This window comes from Salvelinus alpinus, chromosome 1 (assembly GCF_045679555.1).
Source record: "Salvelinus alpinus chromosome 1, SLU_Salpinus.1, whole genome shotgun sequence".
Taxonomy (NCBI): Eukaryota; Metazoa; Chordata; class Actinopteri; order Salmoniformes; family Salmonidae; genus Salvelinus; species Salvelinus alpinus.
The window spans coordinates 55,721,352-55,739,910 of record NC_092086.1 but is presented as its reverse complement, the minus strand read 5'-3'; the positions used below and the strand labels follow the sequence as shown (position 1 = coordinate 55,739,910).

At 39.0% G+C, this 18,559-nt stretch overlaps 1 protein-coding gene across 1 annotated transcript; it reads right to left on the bottom strand.

Annotated features, from left to right (window-relative positions):
• Positions 1-8,391: 8,391 nt before the first annotated feature.
• Positions 8,392-14,425, bottom strand: LOC139581015 (membrane-spanning 4-domains subfamily A member 4A-like). The gene is made up of 6 exons (XM_071410315.1): positions 14,217-14,425; positions 14,003-14,119; positions 13,570-13,626; positions 13,127-13,258; positions 12,746-12,868; positions 8,392-8,822 (listed from the first exon to the last, which is right to left on the bottom strand). The coding sequence occupies exons 1-6, from the start codon at positions 14,385-14,387 to the stop codon at positions 8,736-8,738; spliced, it is 687 nt and encodes a 228-aa protein (XP_071266416.1). The 5' UTR covers positions 14,388-14,425; the 3' UTR covers positions 8,392-8,735.
• Between the last annotated feature and the right edge of the window lie 4,134 nt (positions 14,426-18,559).

Sequence of the window (18,559 nt, the reverse complement as noted above, 5' to 3'; positions counted from 1 at the left end):
AAAAAAATGACAAAAAATCGAGTTTGGAGTCACTTTTGTCTTCTGTGGGGTACAATGTAAGTAATGACAAAGTAAGAAAGTAAATACATTGATATTTTCGGAAGAGTGGTTGAAGGGTCTGAAAACATCTTGATAAGGAGGGAGCGTTGGATGTTTGCATTGGGCATTAAATCCTTTCTGTATTGAGTTTGTGCAATATTAAGCCTGGAGCCGAGGCTAGTGCAATACGCCTATTGGGTAAATCTATTTATATTCAATCACTTTTTGACAACACTTTTTGATTTGAACGAAAGCTTCCATACATTGTAAGAAGTGCTCAGAAAGTGACTTTTTGGACCTGAATGCCAAAACATTCAAGAGATAAAGGTGCTCAAAGTTGATCCATTTTGCATACCCCACCATACCATGAGAAATGCATGTCTTCATCACTGGAAAAGTTAAATGTTTGAGATTGATATCATTTAAAATCTTGTTAACAGGGTTATCAAACAAAAAAAATCCCAATTATGTAAAAAAGAAATGTTATCCTCAATTATCTAAAAAGGCATAAATTCAGATACGTTTTTCACATACTGTTTGTTGTGGCTTAGACCCGATTTGACATCATCTAAGATTTTTGTGTTGTGCACGCCATCAGTTGAGACACATCCGACTCTTGAATACAGGGTGGGTGTCATGTTTTGGCTGATCAATGTATACTAAATGGGAATAACGTAGACATTTCAACTTTCAAATGGTACCACAAAGATTGTTGGAGGTCTACACATCAGAGCATGTTGACTTGAATGGAAATGTATGTTTTAAATTATACTGTCAATCCTCCATAGACAAGCTATTGAAATCATAGAAATATAGATATTAGAATAGACATGACCATTTAAGTTGACATTCGATGGTGGGTGGACCGGCAGTCATCTTTGTAGTAGTTACCCAAACTTAAAATGTCAATTAAAATTCAATTTCAATGGTGTACCAGCTAGGTCTATTCTATGGATTATATTTCTATGATTGAAATGACACCAACCCTGTCTTAAGGATCATGGGGTGTCCCAACCAATAGCGGGCATAATACAAAAACCTCTGATTTTTTTTAAAGCAAACAAAGCTACTGTACAACATATGCGAATATTAATCAAATCGGAGTTTACAAGTTTTTAGATAATTTACCTTAAAGATGCATTATGCAGAAATCGCTCCGCCATGTCCTGGTTGCGAAAAATTCTAATAGTTTGCCTAATTTCACTTTATGTGACGAAACAAGCAAATATAGTGTATAGAATCATTGTACCATGTAAACCGCTGTGAAATATATTTTCCATAGACAAAAATAATGTACTTTCAGCTGACTGAAGCTGATGTACAAAAGACGCAAAAATGAAACTTGAGAATGGAAGCATAGAATAGTCCACATAGAACAGATCTACCAGTTCTTAGATTTGCTTTCAATGAGAATGACAGATCTATAACACACATTTCTATGTGAATTTGGTCCAGTTACCCAAAATGTTACATATTGCAGCTTTAAAGGTTTAAAATATTATTTTTTTCAAGAAATAATTAAATAGTTTGACAACACTGTTTGTAAGCTTTTAAATTATATCAAACTCAAACTCCAGTAATAACGACATTGATGTCTCATGGTATGGTGGGGTATGCAAAATGGCTCAATTTTGAGCACCATTATCTCATGAATGTTATGGCATTCAGGACCACTTATTCCATGGGAAAACATGTATGGAAAGTTGTGTTTAAATCAAAAGGGATGCTGTCAAAAGGTGATTGCAGTAGGGTAAATCCCTCTGAATTCATACAAGGCAACAATAAACATGTCGTCCCCCATGAATGATGCGTTCTCCCTTGGGCCAATTGAGATATTGCGTGTGACTAACAAATGTCAGTTATCGTGTGTGACCACAGATTATGCATAATATTGACCAGATACTCAAGTGACCACCCTAACAATGAAAATAAACGTCTTCAAAAATGGATAACCCTAAAATTAAAGAGTACACTTTCTATCCAAACAGGCACAACATATTCTCCCGAATCGATTTTGTATGGTTATCTACTCTATTTTCCTGATTAAATTCAATACATGAGCCTATCTGATCATCATAATTATTACTGCCAGATAAATATTTCAGAATCTTCTAAAAGAGCAAGAAGATGGCGCTTTAATGTTTCCTTTCTACAAAATCCTACTTTCTGTGAACAATTTGAAATTGAATTGAATGAATTTATAATGATGAACAAAAATTCAGTCGATGATCCTTGCATTTTATGGGATGCCATTAAAGGTTATATTTAAAACAATCAGTAGCGACCCGTAATTCAGGGCAGAACCCCACATTTTTTGCAATTTATTTTTAGAAAAAAAAAATATATATATATATATACACATTTTTTGCAATTTCTTTTTAGATTTTTTTTTTATATATATACAGTTGAAGTCGGAAGTTTACATACACCTTAGCCAAATACATTTAAACTCAGTTTTTCACAATTCCTGACATTTAATCCTAGTAAAAATTCCCTGTATTAGGTCAGTTAGGATCACCACTTTAATTTAAGAATGTGAAATGTCAGAATAATAGTAGAGAGAATTATTTATTTCAGCTTTTATTTCTTTCATCACATTCCCAGTGGGTCAGAAGTTTACATACAGTCAATTAGTATTTGGTAGCATTGCCTTTCAATTGTTTAACTTGGGTCAAACATTTCAGGTAGCCTCCCACAAGCTTCCCACAATAAGTTGGGTGAATATTGGCCCATTCCTCTTGACAGAGCTGGTGTAACTGAGTCAGGTTTGTAGGCCTCCTTGCTCGCACACGCTTTTTCAGTTCTACCTACAAATGAGATTATAGATTATGGTGGAATGGAAATACCTTTTACACTCTAAATAAATTTGGCTTTGGCTCCAACTTCATGACTTGGATAAGACTTCTGTACTCATCCCCTCAAGCCTCTGTCAGGACTAATAACACTCAGTCAGATTGCTTCCCTTTGCAACGATCGACACGCCAGGGTTTCCCTTTAAGTCTCTTACTGTTTGCGCTTGACATAGAACCACTTGCAATAGCACTTCGCTCCAAGCCCCCATCAAAGGTATAGTCAGATACGGACACGAACACAAACTGTCTTTATATGCAGATTTATTATTATACACATCCAATCATTCTGTCTCTGTTCCTGCTGCCCTTGCCACCTTCGCATCCTTTGGTCACTTATCAGGGTATAAACTGAATCTCAGTAAAAGCGAATTGATGCCGCTTAATATGGACGCAAAAAATTCCCCTTTACATAACTTGCCATTTAAAATTGCTCACAATATTTTGATTTATTTTGGGGTACATGTCACAATCAGATTTGAAAACCTTTTCACCTCTTTTAACCCGTACGTACCTAGGACGATTTGGAACTCTGGTCTTTGCTACACCTCTCCTTAGTCGCAATAATTAATTCTATTAAAATGAATACTCTCCCTAAATTCTTATACAGTATCTCTCAGTGCCTTCCAATTTTTCTTCCCAATACATTTTTCAGAAAGATCGACGGCGTAATAATACCCTTTTATATGAGACAAAAAGCCCCCAGGATACAAAAACAGCTTTTGCAGAGGCCCAAACTAGACAGTGGTCTAGCTCTACCGGATTTCAGATTCTATTATTGGGCCGCTAACCTTAGGATCATTCAGTACTGGTTTCAGAGTAGAGATATTCCCACCCCCAATTTGGCTAGAGATGGAGGCCGCCTCATCTATACCGGCATCATTGTCTTCCCTCACTCACTCCTCCGTTACAGACTCTCACGCCTCCTTCACCCCAAAAATATGTGTCAAAACAACATTGAAGATCTGGAATCAATTTAGGCGCCACTTTGGGTTTCAGACAACCTCTTATTTGGCTCCGGTAGCCTCAAACCCAGCTTTTCCCCCATCTATGGTTGACGGTGCTTTCTCAACATGGTCTAGTCTCGGTATTAAAAGATTCAGGGATCTGTATATTAACAATACATTTAGTACGTTTGAACAATTCTCAGCTAAATTTGGTCTCCCCAGACATCATTGCTTTAGCTTCTTACAAGTCCGGAGTTATGTCCACAGCATAGATCCAGGATTCCCCACCCTTCCTGGTGAAACACAGTTCGACACATTTCTTATCCGACCTTCTACTCTGAAAGGCAACTTGTCAATAATCTATAGTCAAATTGGCTCACTACAAACCATCTCACAAACCATCTCAAACCATCTCATACAAACCATACACACCTGTTTGTATGCAGATTTATTAACTCAATGATATATATATATTTTTTACATTGATCGCAAAGTGATATGTGACACATATTAATGGCAAAATAACATGCAAAACAGGCAAGCCCCCCCCCCCCCCTATTTAAAAAATATATATAATATAAACTTGTTTTTCAACCACTCCACAAATGTATTTTTAACAAACTATAGTTTTGGCAAGTCGGTTAGGACATCTACTTTACGCATGACACAGGTAATTTTTCCAACAATTGTTTACAGACAGATTATTTCACTTAAAATTCACTGTATCACAATTCCAGTGGGTCAGAAGTTTACATAAACTAAGTTGACTGTGCCTTTAAACAACTTAGAAAATTCCAGAAAAGTATGTCATGGCTTTAGAAGCTTCTGATATGCTAATTGACATCATTTGAGTCAATTGGAGGTGTACCTGTGGATGTATTTAAGGCCTTCCTTCCAACTCAGTGCCTCTTTGCTTGACATCATGGGAAAATCAAAAGAAATCAGCCAAGACCTCAGAAAACAAATTGTAGACCTCCACAAGTCTTGTTAATCATTGGGAGCAATTTCCAAATGCCTGAAGGTACCACGTTCATCTGTACAAACAATTGTACGCAAGTATAAACACCATGGAACGACGCAGCCTTCATAGCGCTCAGGAAGGAGACGCATTCTGTCTCCTAGAGATGAACGTACGTTGGTGCAAAAAGTGCAAATCAATCCCAGAACAACAGCAAAGGACCGTGTGAAGATGCTGGAGGAAACAGGTAGAAAATTATCTATATCCACAGTAAAACTAGTCCTATATCGACATAACCTGAATGTCCGCTTAGCAAGGAAGAAGTCACTGCTCCAAAACCGCCATAAAATAGCCAGACTACGGTTTGCAACTGCACATGGGGACAAAGATGGTACTTTTTGGAGAAATATCCTCTGGTCTGATGAAACAAAAATAGAACTGTTTGGCCATAATGACCATCGTTATGTTTGGAGGAAAAAGGGGGAGGCTTGCAAGCCGAAGAACACCATCCCAACTGTGAAGCACGGGGGTGGCAGCATCATGTTGTGGGGGTGCTTGCTGCAGGAGGGACTAGTGCACTTCACAAAATAGATGGCATCCTGAGGGAGTAAAATTATGTGGATATATTGAGGCAACATCTCAAGACATCAGTCAGGAAGTTAAAACTAGGTCGCAAATGGACAATGACCACAAGCACACTTCCAAAGTTGTGGCAAAATGGCTTAAGGACAACAAAGTCAAGGTATTGCAGTGGCCATCACAAAGCTCTGATCTCAATCCTATAGACAATTTGTAGGTAGAACTGAAAAAGTGTGTGCGAGCAAGGAGGCCTACAAACCTGACTCAGTTACACCAGCTCTGTCAAGAGGAATGGGCCAATATTCACCCAACTTATTGTGGGAAGCTTGCGGGAGGCTACCTGAAATGTTTGACCCAAGTTAAACAATTGAAAGGCAATGCTACCAAATACTAATTGACTGTATGTAAACTTCTGACCCACTGGGAATGTGATGAAAAAAATAAAAGCTGAAATAAATTATTCTCTCTACTATTATTCTGACATTTCACATTCTTAAAATAAAGTGGTGATCCTAACTGACCTAATACAGGGAATTTTTACTAGGATTAAATGTCAGGAATTGTGAAAAACTGAGTTTAAATGTATTTGGCTAAGGTGTATGTAAACTTCCGACTTCAACTGTATATATATATTTATTTTCTTTTTTTCTAAAAAGAAATTGCAAAAAATGTGGGGCTCAAAACAGGTCCCATCTGCCCTGAATTACGGGTCGCCACTGATTGTTTTAAATATAACCTTTAATGGCATCCCATAAAATGCAAGGATCATCGACTGAATTTTTGTTCATCATTATAAATTCATTCAATTCAGTTTCAAATCGTTCACAGAAAGTAGGATTTTGTAGAAAGGAAACATTAAAGCGCCATCTTTTTGCTCTTTTAGAAGATTCTGAAATATTTATCTGGCAGTAATAATTATGATGATCAGATAGGCTCATCTATTGAATTTAATCAGGAAAATAGAGTAGATAATCATACAAAATCGATTCGGGAGAATATTTTGCATAGAAAGTGTACTCTTTAATTTTAGTGTTATCCATTTTGAAGACGTTTATTTTCATTGTTAGGGTGGTCACTTGAGTATCTGGTCAATATTATGCATAATCTGTGGTCACACACGATAACTGACATTTGTTAGTCACACGCAATATCTCAATTGGCCCAAGGGAGAACGCATCATTCATGGGGGACGACATGTTTATTGTTGCCTTGTTTGAATTCAAAGGAATTTACCCTACTGCAATCACCTTTTGACAGCATCCCCTTTGATTTAAACACAACTTTCCATACATGTTTTCCCATGGAATAAGTGGTCCTGAATGCCATAACATTCATGAAATAATGGTGCTCAAAATTGAGCCATTTTGCATACCCCACCATACCATGAGACATCAATGTCGTTATTACTGGAGTTTGAGTTTGATATAATTTAAAAGCTTACAAACAGTGTTGTCAAACTATTTAATTATTTCTTGAAAAAAAAAATATTTTAAACCTTTAAAGCTGCAATATGTAACATTTTGGGTAACTGGACCAAATTCACATAGAAATGTGTGTTATAGATCTGTCATTCTCATTGAAAGCAAATCTAAGAACTGGTAGATCTGTTCTATGTGGACTATTCTATGCTTCCCATTCTCAAGTTTCATTTTTGCATATTTTTTACAGTCAGCTGAAAGTACATTATTTTTGTCTATGGAAAATATATTTCACAGCGATTTACATGGTACAATGATTCTATACACTATATTTGCTTGTTTCGTCACATAAAGTGAAATTAGGCAAACTATTAGAATTTTAGTAACCAGGACATGGCGGAACGATTTCTGCATAATGCATCTTTAAGGTAAATTATCTAAAAACTTGTAAACTCCGATTTGATTAATATTCGCATATGTTGTACAGTAGCTTTGTTTGCTTTAAAAAAAATCAGAGGTTTTTGTATTATGCCCGCTATTGGTTGGGACACCCCATGATCCTTAAGACAGGGTTGGTGTCATTTCAATCATAGAAATATAATCCATAGAATAGACCTAGCTGGTACACCATTGAAATTGAATTTTAATTGACATTTTAAGTTTGGGTAACTACTACAAAGATGACTGCCGGTCCACCCACCATCGAATGTCAACTTAAATGGTCATGTCTATTCTAATATCTATATTTCTATGATTTCAATAGCTTGTCTATGGAGGATTGACAGTATAATTTAAAACAGATATTCCCATTCAAGTCAACATGCTCTGATGTGTAGACCTCCAACAATCTTTGTGGTACCATTTGAAAGTTGAAATGTCTACGTTATTCCCATTTAGTATACATTGATCAGCCAAAACATGACACCCACCCTGTATTCAAGAGTCGGATGTGTCTCAACTGATGGCGTGCACAACACAAAAATCTTAGATGATGTCAAATCGGGTCTAAGCCACAACAAACAGTATGTGAAAAACCTATCTGAGTTTATGCCTTTTTAGATAATTGAGGATAACATTTTTTTTTATACATAATTGGGATTTTTTTTGTTTGATAACCCTGTTAACAAGATTTTAAATTATATCAATCTCAAACATTTAACTTTTCCAGTGATGAAGACATGCATTTCTCATGGTATGGTGGGGTATGCAAAATGGATCAACTTTGAGCACCTTTATCTCTTGAATGTTTTGGCATTCAGGTCCAAAAAGTCACTTTCTGAGCACTTCTTACAATGTATGGAAGCTTTCTTTCAAATCAAAAAGTGCTGTCAAAAAGTGATTGAATTTAAATAGATTTATCCAATAGACCTATTGAACTAGCCTCGGCTCCAGGCTTAATATTGCACAAACTCAATACAGAAAGGATTTAATGCCCAATGCAAACATCCAACGCTCCCTCCTTATCAAGATGTTTTCAGACCCTTCAACCACTCTTCCGAAAATATAAATGTATTTACTTTCTTACTTTGTCATTACTTACATTGTACCCTACAGAAGACAAAAGTGACTCCAAACTCGATTTTTTTTGTCATTTTTTTCCAGTTTATTCAGTGATATGTATTTGCAATAAATGTCATCATTATAGGCCCATGTCATTTACAAACATTGACAAAGGATACACTGTTTTTGATTTTTGTTGATAACTGAAGGCTACTATTTTTCTATAGAAAATTATGAGAGACAGAAAAAACATAAAAATATTAACCATATAGTAGCCAAAATATCATACATAACATTACAATACACTAACAGTATTTAACTGTCAAATTATTCAGATCAGTGATGTGGTGCTGCTAACCATTGGCTGGCTTGCATCGGAAACATAGGTCTACATAAGAACATGATTTCAGCAAGAAAAATAGCATTGGATTCACAGGCCCGTTTCTCAGGCAGTGTATTGATGAGGCACGTGGTTCTGTTGAAACCCTGTATCCATACCGTCTCCCTCAGGAACCTTCGGGTAGTTCCCAGTCTGTAGAGAAAACAACACAGGACATCATATGACCTTGACTATTGTTATGTCCCAAATTGCACCCCCTCCTCTATATAGTGCACTACTTTTGACCAGAGCCTGCACCCTATCCCCTATACGGCACTGGTCAAAAATATATTGCAGTATAGGGAATAGGATGCCATTTGAGATGCATCAAATGATAATAAATGAGCAAATTGGCCAGTGTTGATTTTTCAGTGTAACATTTGTAGTGTTTACAATCACTCTGTAAGAGTGATATTAACACCCAGTGGTGTAAAATAACCCCCAGTGTTGGAGTTAATAACCAGAGTTATTGTTTTACACTGTGGAGAGTAAAATAGTCCCATCAAAACCACACCCATCATTATCATATTTCCAAGCATGCTCTACTGCAGGAAGTTTTTGTTAGGATTAATTTTCATATGTGTTTTTGCATGTACATTGATTGATTGATTGATTAATCTTATGCTACACAAAGATAAATAACATACATTTTTCAGAACTAATCCAATCAGTTACTTAGATTTATTGGACCATTACTAAAATGGTTGTTCTGGTTTAATTTATTTAGGTAGTGTTTAAAAAAAATCAGGTTTCCTAATCCTGACAGTCATTCTGAATGTAGGTTGGGGGTGAATAATTTTTTTGGGGATATCCTAACTCTGGCTGGATTCCAATAGGAATTACACATATTCAGTATAATGAAACTTGCAGGCCTGATGTGGCCTGTAAACCAGGAGTTTCCTAACACCACTGCATTAGGGTAAATCTAGGCCACTTACTAGGCCAATAATTAATAGTGATGGGAAATCTAGGATTTCTGAAGGCTTTCACCAAATTGTGCAGAAAAACGCTTCATTACTCAGAGATTCATTATCGGTTCACAATGCACATTAGTGACATCTGCTGGTCAACAATAAATAGCAGCGTTTGATGAACAGATGTTTTCCCCCCACTATTTTCAGCAAAACTCTGTGGCGCAGCAGTAAATGGTTGTCTTTAGTAGCTTACAAATCAGTTGGAAACCAGATTCACATCATGCTTCCATTTTTTGCCTTCCAGTTGACCATTTAAAAAACTGAATCTATGGCATTATTTAGGATGCTTAAGACAGAAGCTTATACTACTGTATACTAAATAAACACTTTTTTAAACAAAAATTTGCAGAAAGTGTGGTTTCACATTAAAAAAAAGTGTGCCTTTACCAGAATTCGACCTCATGCCCTCATGTCCCTGAATGTTCTATAGTCCCGTACTCTACATGCTAAGCTACCAGTCAGATGAAACTACAAGTACAACATCTGAACTATATTTGCAAGTACAATGTCCAGCAATGCTCCCTCAAATCGGCAATGACAAATTTCAGGTCTGCTGCACAGAACTTCTGAAAGTTCTGGCGCATGTTTATTGTGAACACTGAGGCTGTACCTGCTTTAAGTTACAGTTCTAACAGTGGTCAAGTAGGCTAGTGTGGCTATTTGATCATAATGGAGGCTACCAGAGTGGCCTAACATAAAGAACAATGGAGAAAATGCATCCCATAACATTTTACCATGGAAATAGCTGTTCTATCATTCAGCCTACAGTAGCAGCCAATGTGTGGTGTTCAGTGTAGGTCTACATTCCATAAGACTTTTGAAAAAAACATGCAGAGCTTGACATGAACCTGTTTATCCATTTGTCCTTCAGACAAGGAGGTGACTGAACATTTTGTTGTTGTTTGATGTAAGAAACCACTTTACAAAATAAAATTCATTTTTCCCCCCATACCATTATTACAGAGAATCAGACAAAATATTCTACTCCCTGCCTATTGTCTCCTTAGCTTATTCAAGCCTGTCTCTAAATACAACACTGCCCTTTTAAGACTCGCTTTTCAAAGATGGCTTGAAATGCACATGTTTTGTTCTCTTCTAGGAAGCATTCACTTCCCCATTGCTGACTACTGTACAAAGTATCTATAACTGGGCTAAAAATTCACTAACTAGCAAAGGTTATGAACAAATGTGCACACGTGGCTACATTTTAGCCCAGTTATAGATACTTTGTACTTTGACACGTTCAGAGTTAAATGGGGAACACTGCAACAGAGTTAAATCTTGGTGTGGCAATAAAGTATAAGTTGTATCCCTGTCTCCTGCTGGTCGTTATCAGTCCTCTTTCCGTGACTCTGGGACAGTTGGCCCTATAACCGAAACCGGCACCTCTATTGGAGACCACCACTTGGTTGTGCTCTTTTTTACAAGCTAACTTGGATAACTCGCTGCAAAGCAAACTAGCTTCGCAATTCTGCCTGCAAAACGGAAGTATTGCTTGTGTAGAAAGAAACCCTCTTTCTACCTCTCGGTCACCTCCGGCTAGCTACTGTAGCTAGCTAGCTAGTGGGACTCGAGTAGCCCACGCCGCTAGGCTCAGGCTAACTGAACACACAATTCTTCCTGCAACATGGTAGCTTTGGTAGCTTTCCCCCTCACCTAGTTAACCTGTGTTCAGTCGCAGGCACTTACTAGACCATCGACCCAGTCACATGGCTCTGCGGTCGCGGGTGTAACCTAACTTAAGGGATTAACACTATCCTAGACCAACCCCTCTAGCTAAGCACTGAGCTAGCTACAGCACACCTTCGGGTATCTGCTAGCTAGCTAACACGTCTCAGCCCTCGTGGCTATAGCGTTCTCTACTGTGCTAACCATTATTAGCCATCAGCCGCTGGGCTTCTTTCTTCACAAGGGCTACCGCTACCCCTACCCAAAATGAGGCTAACACTCAAATCCCAACGTTCTTGTGCTTGTGGTTCAAAGATTGTTAAGAAGGATCCACTCCTTCTATGCATTATCTGCTGGGGAAGGGTGCGTGCCAGGGTGTTGCACTCTGGAATTTGAGTCCTGAAAAAGAGGCTCAAGACTTGTTCGCCTCCCAGCCACCAGCGGACGCTGTGGCTCTTCCCTCCTACGACCAAGCCCAGCTGGGGCTAGAACAAAAAGGTGTAATGGGTTTGTGCTAATATGTCGCATACAGCTTAAGCGAGCCGCCACCGGACATGAGATCAAGTGGCCGGCTCCCCTGAGGAACGGAAACCGAGAAACGGATCTGTACGATGGGAGGACACTTCCCACTAGTACAGCCACCGCGAAGCAACTGCTTCCTGTTGTCCCAGCTTGTCTCCGAAAAACGTTTGTGGGATAAGCCCCTTACTGGCAAGATGCCAATTAAGGATGCCCCGAACTTGGACATGCACAACATGGAGGAATCTGATTTTGCAGCCCTCTCAAGGTGGATCCATCTCTGGCCAACCACATCTACGCCTTGTGCCGTGTACGTTCCACTACCGACGCCACACTCCCTGGTAAGATGGATCGCTTTACTGCCTTTGCCTTTAACGGTGCTGTCTTCCCACATGTTCTAGTAAAGGGATCCTAAACCCTAACTCCCCTTTATACAGGATAAGGTTTATAGGGTTCACAGTGAATGCCCCTCAGCCCTTTCTGGCTTTGGGCGGCCTTCACTCCACATGGTGTAGTTTAGTTAGCTCGTTTCGGAGAACTCGGGAACATCCTCTCGGAGCTTCAGGTATAGCCAGTACAACACACCATACTCTACACAGAGCAGGAACAAGACATACCTGTCTCATAGCTGTCCTATTGGCAGTGGATTAAGAAGTCTGGCCCTCAGTTTCTTCATGAGCCTTTTGCAACAATGCCTGACGTGCTACGTCACACTTTCGACTGCGCTCTTATGCACGGTAGTCCCACGGGCTGGAATGGTTAGTGACCCCAAAGTGAGACTTTTGGAATGAAATTCCACTTGTGAAATATGTACTTAACTCATAATATCAGAGAACTTGGGTAATGTAGATAACCTTGAGATTTACAACATTTTGTTAAAAAAATATGGACAGAAATCTAAGTCTATAGACTCACCTCAGGGGTGGAATGGCAGCACAGGCAGACAGCTCTGCAGGCGAATGACGAGACACAAATGGACACTATGAACTCCAGCAAGGAGAAAACAGCCAAAACACCTGATATTCCCTGGGACCTGACCTATAGACAGAGAGGAACAGGAAACAGCAGTTAACTAGACTACACCGCCATTTTGGAGCAATTATGAACACTTTGTGAACTTTCAGTTTCAATGTGGACTAAAATTAACTATTAACTAACTTTATAGCAGTTATCTACCTTACTATTGCTTCCATGTTGCCAATGTCACATGTAGGCATAATTTAAATTAGCCTAATAAAAAATATTCAACAGTACAATATAAAATATTATAGATGATTAAAAGCATTTGGTATATACCCAGTACTGTTGACAGAAATCGTATGTAGAGTCACAGTACAACATGATCCCAGCACTGTCTAAAGAATGGAGGATGATGCCAGTAAGAGCAGTAACCGTGGCGACAACATTCATTCCCAGGGAGCCGTTCACCTAAGGGACAGTGAGAGAGAGCAGAAAGAGGACATGAGAATGGCTGGTTGTGGAAGGAAATTTCAGAAGAATTAAACGCAATACCGAATTCAGTATGTTGTTATTCCTTATCATTGTTATTACGATTCTTTAAACGGGCAATCCACAGTTAACGCCAGTGGCCCCCCCACTGCTTGTGTTTTGGGAGGAAAACCAGCAGATGAACGAAAACATGAGGGCCTATCATATAGTAGATTCTATGTCTTCAGATAGAGAGTAACTTTATAAATCAAAAGCCTAAACTTTATTGGGGAAAAAATATTGATACTGACCAGACATTTGTTCAGTTTGTTGTCAGCGGCAACAGTGAGAGAGCCTGCAACTACATACTGAGAAGGAACAAGAAAGAGATTATTCAAGCCTGCATCCTAAATGGCTCCCTATTCGCTACATAGTGCACCATATTTATACTGTATCCCTATTTCCTACATAGTGCATTATATAGGGAATACTGTGCCATTTGGGACACACATATTTCTACAGTATGACCAAAGTTAGCCAAATACATATATGTTGATAAAAGTCCTTGGTTAAGACAAATTGTTAGTTAAGACAAGTCATTATTTATAAAGCATTACTTCAAATGAAAGAAATATATTTTTAAAGTGACATGATTTAACTATGAGGACGTTTTGTTTTGCATCCAGGCAGACAGGAAACTTAAGGGAGGATTGTTAGACAGAGCAGCTCAAGCAGCTCACTCACAATGATCGATCTCCAGACAAATATTCCACTGACTACTCCAATATTATCCAACCACGGGGCTGTAGCCATCACAATCCCTGTTAACAGCATCATCAAACCAATCATGATCTGTACGGTCTGTAAGAGAAAAACGAAGCGCAAAGCAGGACATTTATTTTTTCTGTTCTTCCATTACATTCAACCAAAATTGTCATTTTAATAAAAAAATTCTTACCCCAAGCGCTTTTGGATGCCCTGCCCGGAAACTTCCCAGCACTGAGAAAACCGTCTGTCCCAGACAGTGAGGGGTAGAAGCGACCCCCGCGACCCCCATCCCGTTCCCATAGGGGTAGACATGGGTGATGACCACCACCCCATTAGTGGTGGTTGTTTGAGAGCTGGACATCTTCACAGAGGAGGCAAGGATGTTTGTGTAAGAGGGGATCTGACTGGTTGTTGTGTGTCATGCTTTATACTTTACCTGGGACTTCCTGATAATAAGTTACATGTCACTGACATGAATAGCAAGTGTGTCAGCCAGTCATGAAACTTTGAACTCTCTCCATTGAATATAGGCTGTGTGTGTGTGTGTGCGTGTGTGTGTGTGCGTGCGTGTGGCTGGCTGTGTGTGTGTCATAATGACATGCGGCACTTTGGGGTGGACACACACCTGTCGCGATCAATTTTGAGAAGACTAGAAATAGATAAGATGTTGGTGTACACTGTTGGATTACTTGATGGAGCAAAAATGTTTTTATTTTAATAACGGAGCATTTTCTAAATTCAAACGCACCCCCTGCAACTGGACACAGACATTTTGAGACTCCTGTTTCCACCAATTGAGGACGAAGACGGCATCGCTGAGGTTGGTGGAACATTCTCTGTGCTATACCAAATAGTACCTATTCTGCAACTCCCAATATTGGATACGGAAATGATTTGGTTAAATCACATTATCTGTAGTAACAATGCGTAGCTACCAGTTCTCTGCCTTTTACTACACCCGAGACACATTGAACTGTACTACACTGTTCATTGTGTATTTTTTTGTACTGTATGTTACTTTTACCATATACAGTACCATTCTTGTTGAATACCCAGTTCTCCTTTTTAGTTAGCATCATATATTGTACACGCCGTTGTATTTTTGTCTTTGACAAATAAACATTATTTGGATATATCTGAATGTCTAACATCTTTTTGATGCTACAGAGCCCTGTACAGCTTATATCAATATTGTGGCAGACGGCAGGGAGAGGTGAAAGGAGCGGTAATGTAGGCTAACCCCATTCCATCGCAACCGCGACATTCAAAGGAGGCTGCAAAGAAAACTAATGGAACTGTAGTGACTGTGTTGACCCCAAAATCTGGGGTGTGAACTATGTTTCTATTCAAGCGTTGATTGACATGGTAATGGCTCTATAGTATTGGAGAAAAGTTTAAAAAACTGACCCCTCTGACGCTGTACGTTACATCGTGACGTGTCATGGCGTAACGTACAGCACGCAGAAAGCAACTAATTCTGTCTTACAGCCTCTCTCCACCAGGTGTAGCACTTATCTCACCATTTAAAAACAAGAAAGGGACAGGGACAGGGTAAGGTGGGATACCTAGTCATTTTTGCGTCATCACTGCAAGCTCTCATGACTCTCAAAAGCCGCTGTTTACTTCTGAAGATCACTTTAGCACCGCCCAAAAAACCTGATTCAAATTCGACACAAACCTTCAAATAGGTATGTAATGACACATTATATAAACTCTTTATAGTGTTTTATTTACATTTTAGAGGCAATAAGGTGATAAGTTGGACAGATCGAGTGAAAAAAAGCAGTTTCCCCACACGACATCTCTCCTTCTCACTATCACGCAATAGGTTTAGCTTCCCCACCCGCCAAGACCCGACGGAGGTCATTGCCTTCTTGAATTATGCAGAGATGGGCATCATGAAGGTCTCGTCATTGATTTTGTTGGAAAGGGGAGAAATTGTGCTTTACATTGGTATTGATATTACAGTTGATCTGGAAGTATTATTTTTTTGGGCGCAAAAATAAGCTCAATTGTACAGACCAGCGCGATGTACAAAAGTGAGTGAGTTTAAGTTAACCTCTCTGGGATATTCGGGACGCTAGCGTCCCACCTCAACAACAGCCAGTGAAATTGCAGGGCGCCAAATTCAAAACAAAAGAAATCCCATAATTAAAATTCCTCAAACATACAAGTATTTTACACCATTTTAAAGATAAACTTGTTGTAAATCCAGCCACCGTGTCCGATTTCAAAAAGGCTTTACGACGAATGCACACCAAACGATTATGTTAGGTCAGTACCTAGTCACAGAAAAACACAGCCATTTATCCAGCCAAAGAGAGGAGTCACAAAAAGCATAAATAGAGATAAAATGAATCACTAACCTTTGATGATCTTCATCAGATGACACTCATAGGACTTCATGTTACCCAATACATGTATGTTTTGTTCGATAAAGTTCATATTTATATCCAAAAATCTCAGTTTACATTGGCGCGTTATGTTCAGTAGTTCCATCAAAACCTCCGGTGATTTTGCAGAGAGCCACATCAATTTACAGAAATACTCATAATAAACATTGGTAAAAGATCCAAGTGTTATGCATGGAATTTTAGATCCACTTCTCCTTAATGCAACCGCTGTGTCAGATTTCAAAAAAGGTTTACCGAAAAAGCACACCATGCAATAATCTGAGTACAGCGCTCAGACAACAAAACAAGCCATACAGATATCCGCCATGTTGTGGAGTCAACAGAAGTCAGAAATAGCATTATAAATATTTACTTACCTTTTTTTTTTTTTTTTTTTTTTTTACCGTTATTTTACCAGGTAAGTTGACTGAGAACACGTTCTCATTTGCAGCAACGACCTGGGGAATAGTTACAGGGGAGAGGAGGGGGATGAATGAGCCAATTGTAAACTTTGCCTGTGCGAGCAAGGAAACCTACAAACCTGACCCAGTTACACCAGCTCTGTCAAGATGAATGGGCCAAAATTTACCCAACTTATTGTGGGAAGCTTGTGGAAGGCTACCTGAAACGTTTGACCAAAGTTAAACAATTTAAAGGCAATGCTACCAAATACCAATTGGGTGTATGTAAACTTCTGACCCACTGGGAATGTGATGAAAGAAATAAAAGCAGAAATAAATCATTCTCTCTACTATTATTCTGACATTTCACATTCTTAAAATAAAGTGGTGATCCTAACTGACCTAAGACTGGGAATTTTTACTATGATTAAATGTCAGGAATTGTGATAAACTGAGTTTAAATGTATTTGGCTATGGTGTATGTAAACATCCGACTTCAACTGTAGATAAATGAACATAAGCGTTAATCCAGAGGATGTGGTATATTGAAAGATCGGTCTCCTGCCTGTGCACTCTTTCTTCGATTAAAAGGGTATCAACTTAGTACAAGGGTATCAGGGTATCAACAAGTACAAGTACTTGTTTCTTGTTCGATGAGTGTCTCACATTTAATCCCCACGTAGAGGGTCTTGTGAAAAAGCTCAAGCCCAAGTCTGGGTTTAATTTTCAAAATAAGTCATGTTTTTTTTTTTGAAGCGAGAAAGAGACTTGTTTCCGCCACGTTCTTGCCTGTGATCGACTATGGCGATACCTTGTACATGTTTGCCCCTGTGGCATCATTACGTATGCTGGACACTGCTGAGGTTTGTTACGAACTTCAAATCCCTCACTCATCCCTGAAATGTTGTACTGTTTTGTCATTTCTCAGAAACTCTTATCCAGAGCGACTTACAGTAAGTAGTGAGTACATACATGTTCACACTAGTCTGCCGTGGGAATTGAATCCACAACCCTGGCGATGCGAGCGCCATCGTCTACCAACGGAGCTGCACGGACTGCTCCGTCCTTAGCTCTTCAGAGACTAAGTCATTGGTAAGTTTTTTTTGTCAAGGAGACAGCTCCCATTTGACCTGTGTACCTAAATTGTCCAACAGATTAATGACAATTAATGCTCCTATGCGCCTATGCTCACAGGACAGTATCTCCTTGACGGTGCCTATTGCCTGTGAAGAGCTACAATAGGTATAAAAGCAGTCCAGGACTCTGTCCCCTCTACTTGGAATGAGCTACAAAACGTCTTGAAACTACAGGAGCTCGTAAAAGCTATGGTGGAAAATGATTTAGGGAGATGTCAATATTTATACCCCTAGTTGAAACACTCCTCCTAAAACCAATGTGCCTGTTAAATGTGATAACTGATGTTTTTAAACTGTAGTGCTTTGTGTTTTATGTTGTAAATGTTGAAACTTGCTTTTTCGGCCAGGTCTCTCTTGCAAAATAGAGTTTTCATCTCAATGAGACTAACCTGGTCAAATAAAGGTCAAATAAATACATCTCATATATCATCGTATCGTGGATTTTCACCTCATGGCTTGTCCGTAGGTGGGGAATGACATGATCAGCTTGAGCTGGGTGCCCCCACTCTGCACTGAAACACACATAACAGACAACGCACCAACATCACCATAATAATCACACACCAGCATGCAGACCCTCAGAACGCACAGACATAACACATA

Bases quoted from the DNA above. Each gene is read 5' to 3' on its own strand.
- LOC139581015 (XM_071410315.1), bottom strand. From the start codon at position 14,387: ATGTCCAGCTCTCAAACAACCACCACTAATGGGGTGGTGGTCATCACC. The intron at 14,120-14,216 runs GTAAGAATTTTT...TTTCTCTTACAG, and splicing joins GGCATCCAAAAGCGCTTGGG to ACCGTACAGATCATGATTGG. The intron at 8,823-12,745 runs GTGAGTCTATAG...TTTTCTCTACAG, and splicing joins GCTGCCATTCCACCCCTGAG to ACTGGGAACTACCCGAAGGT.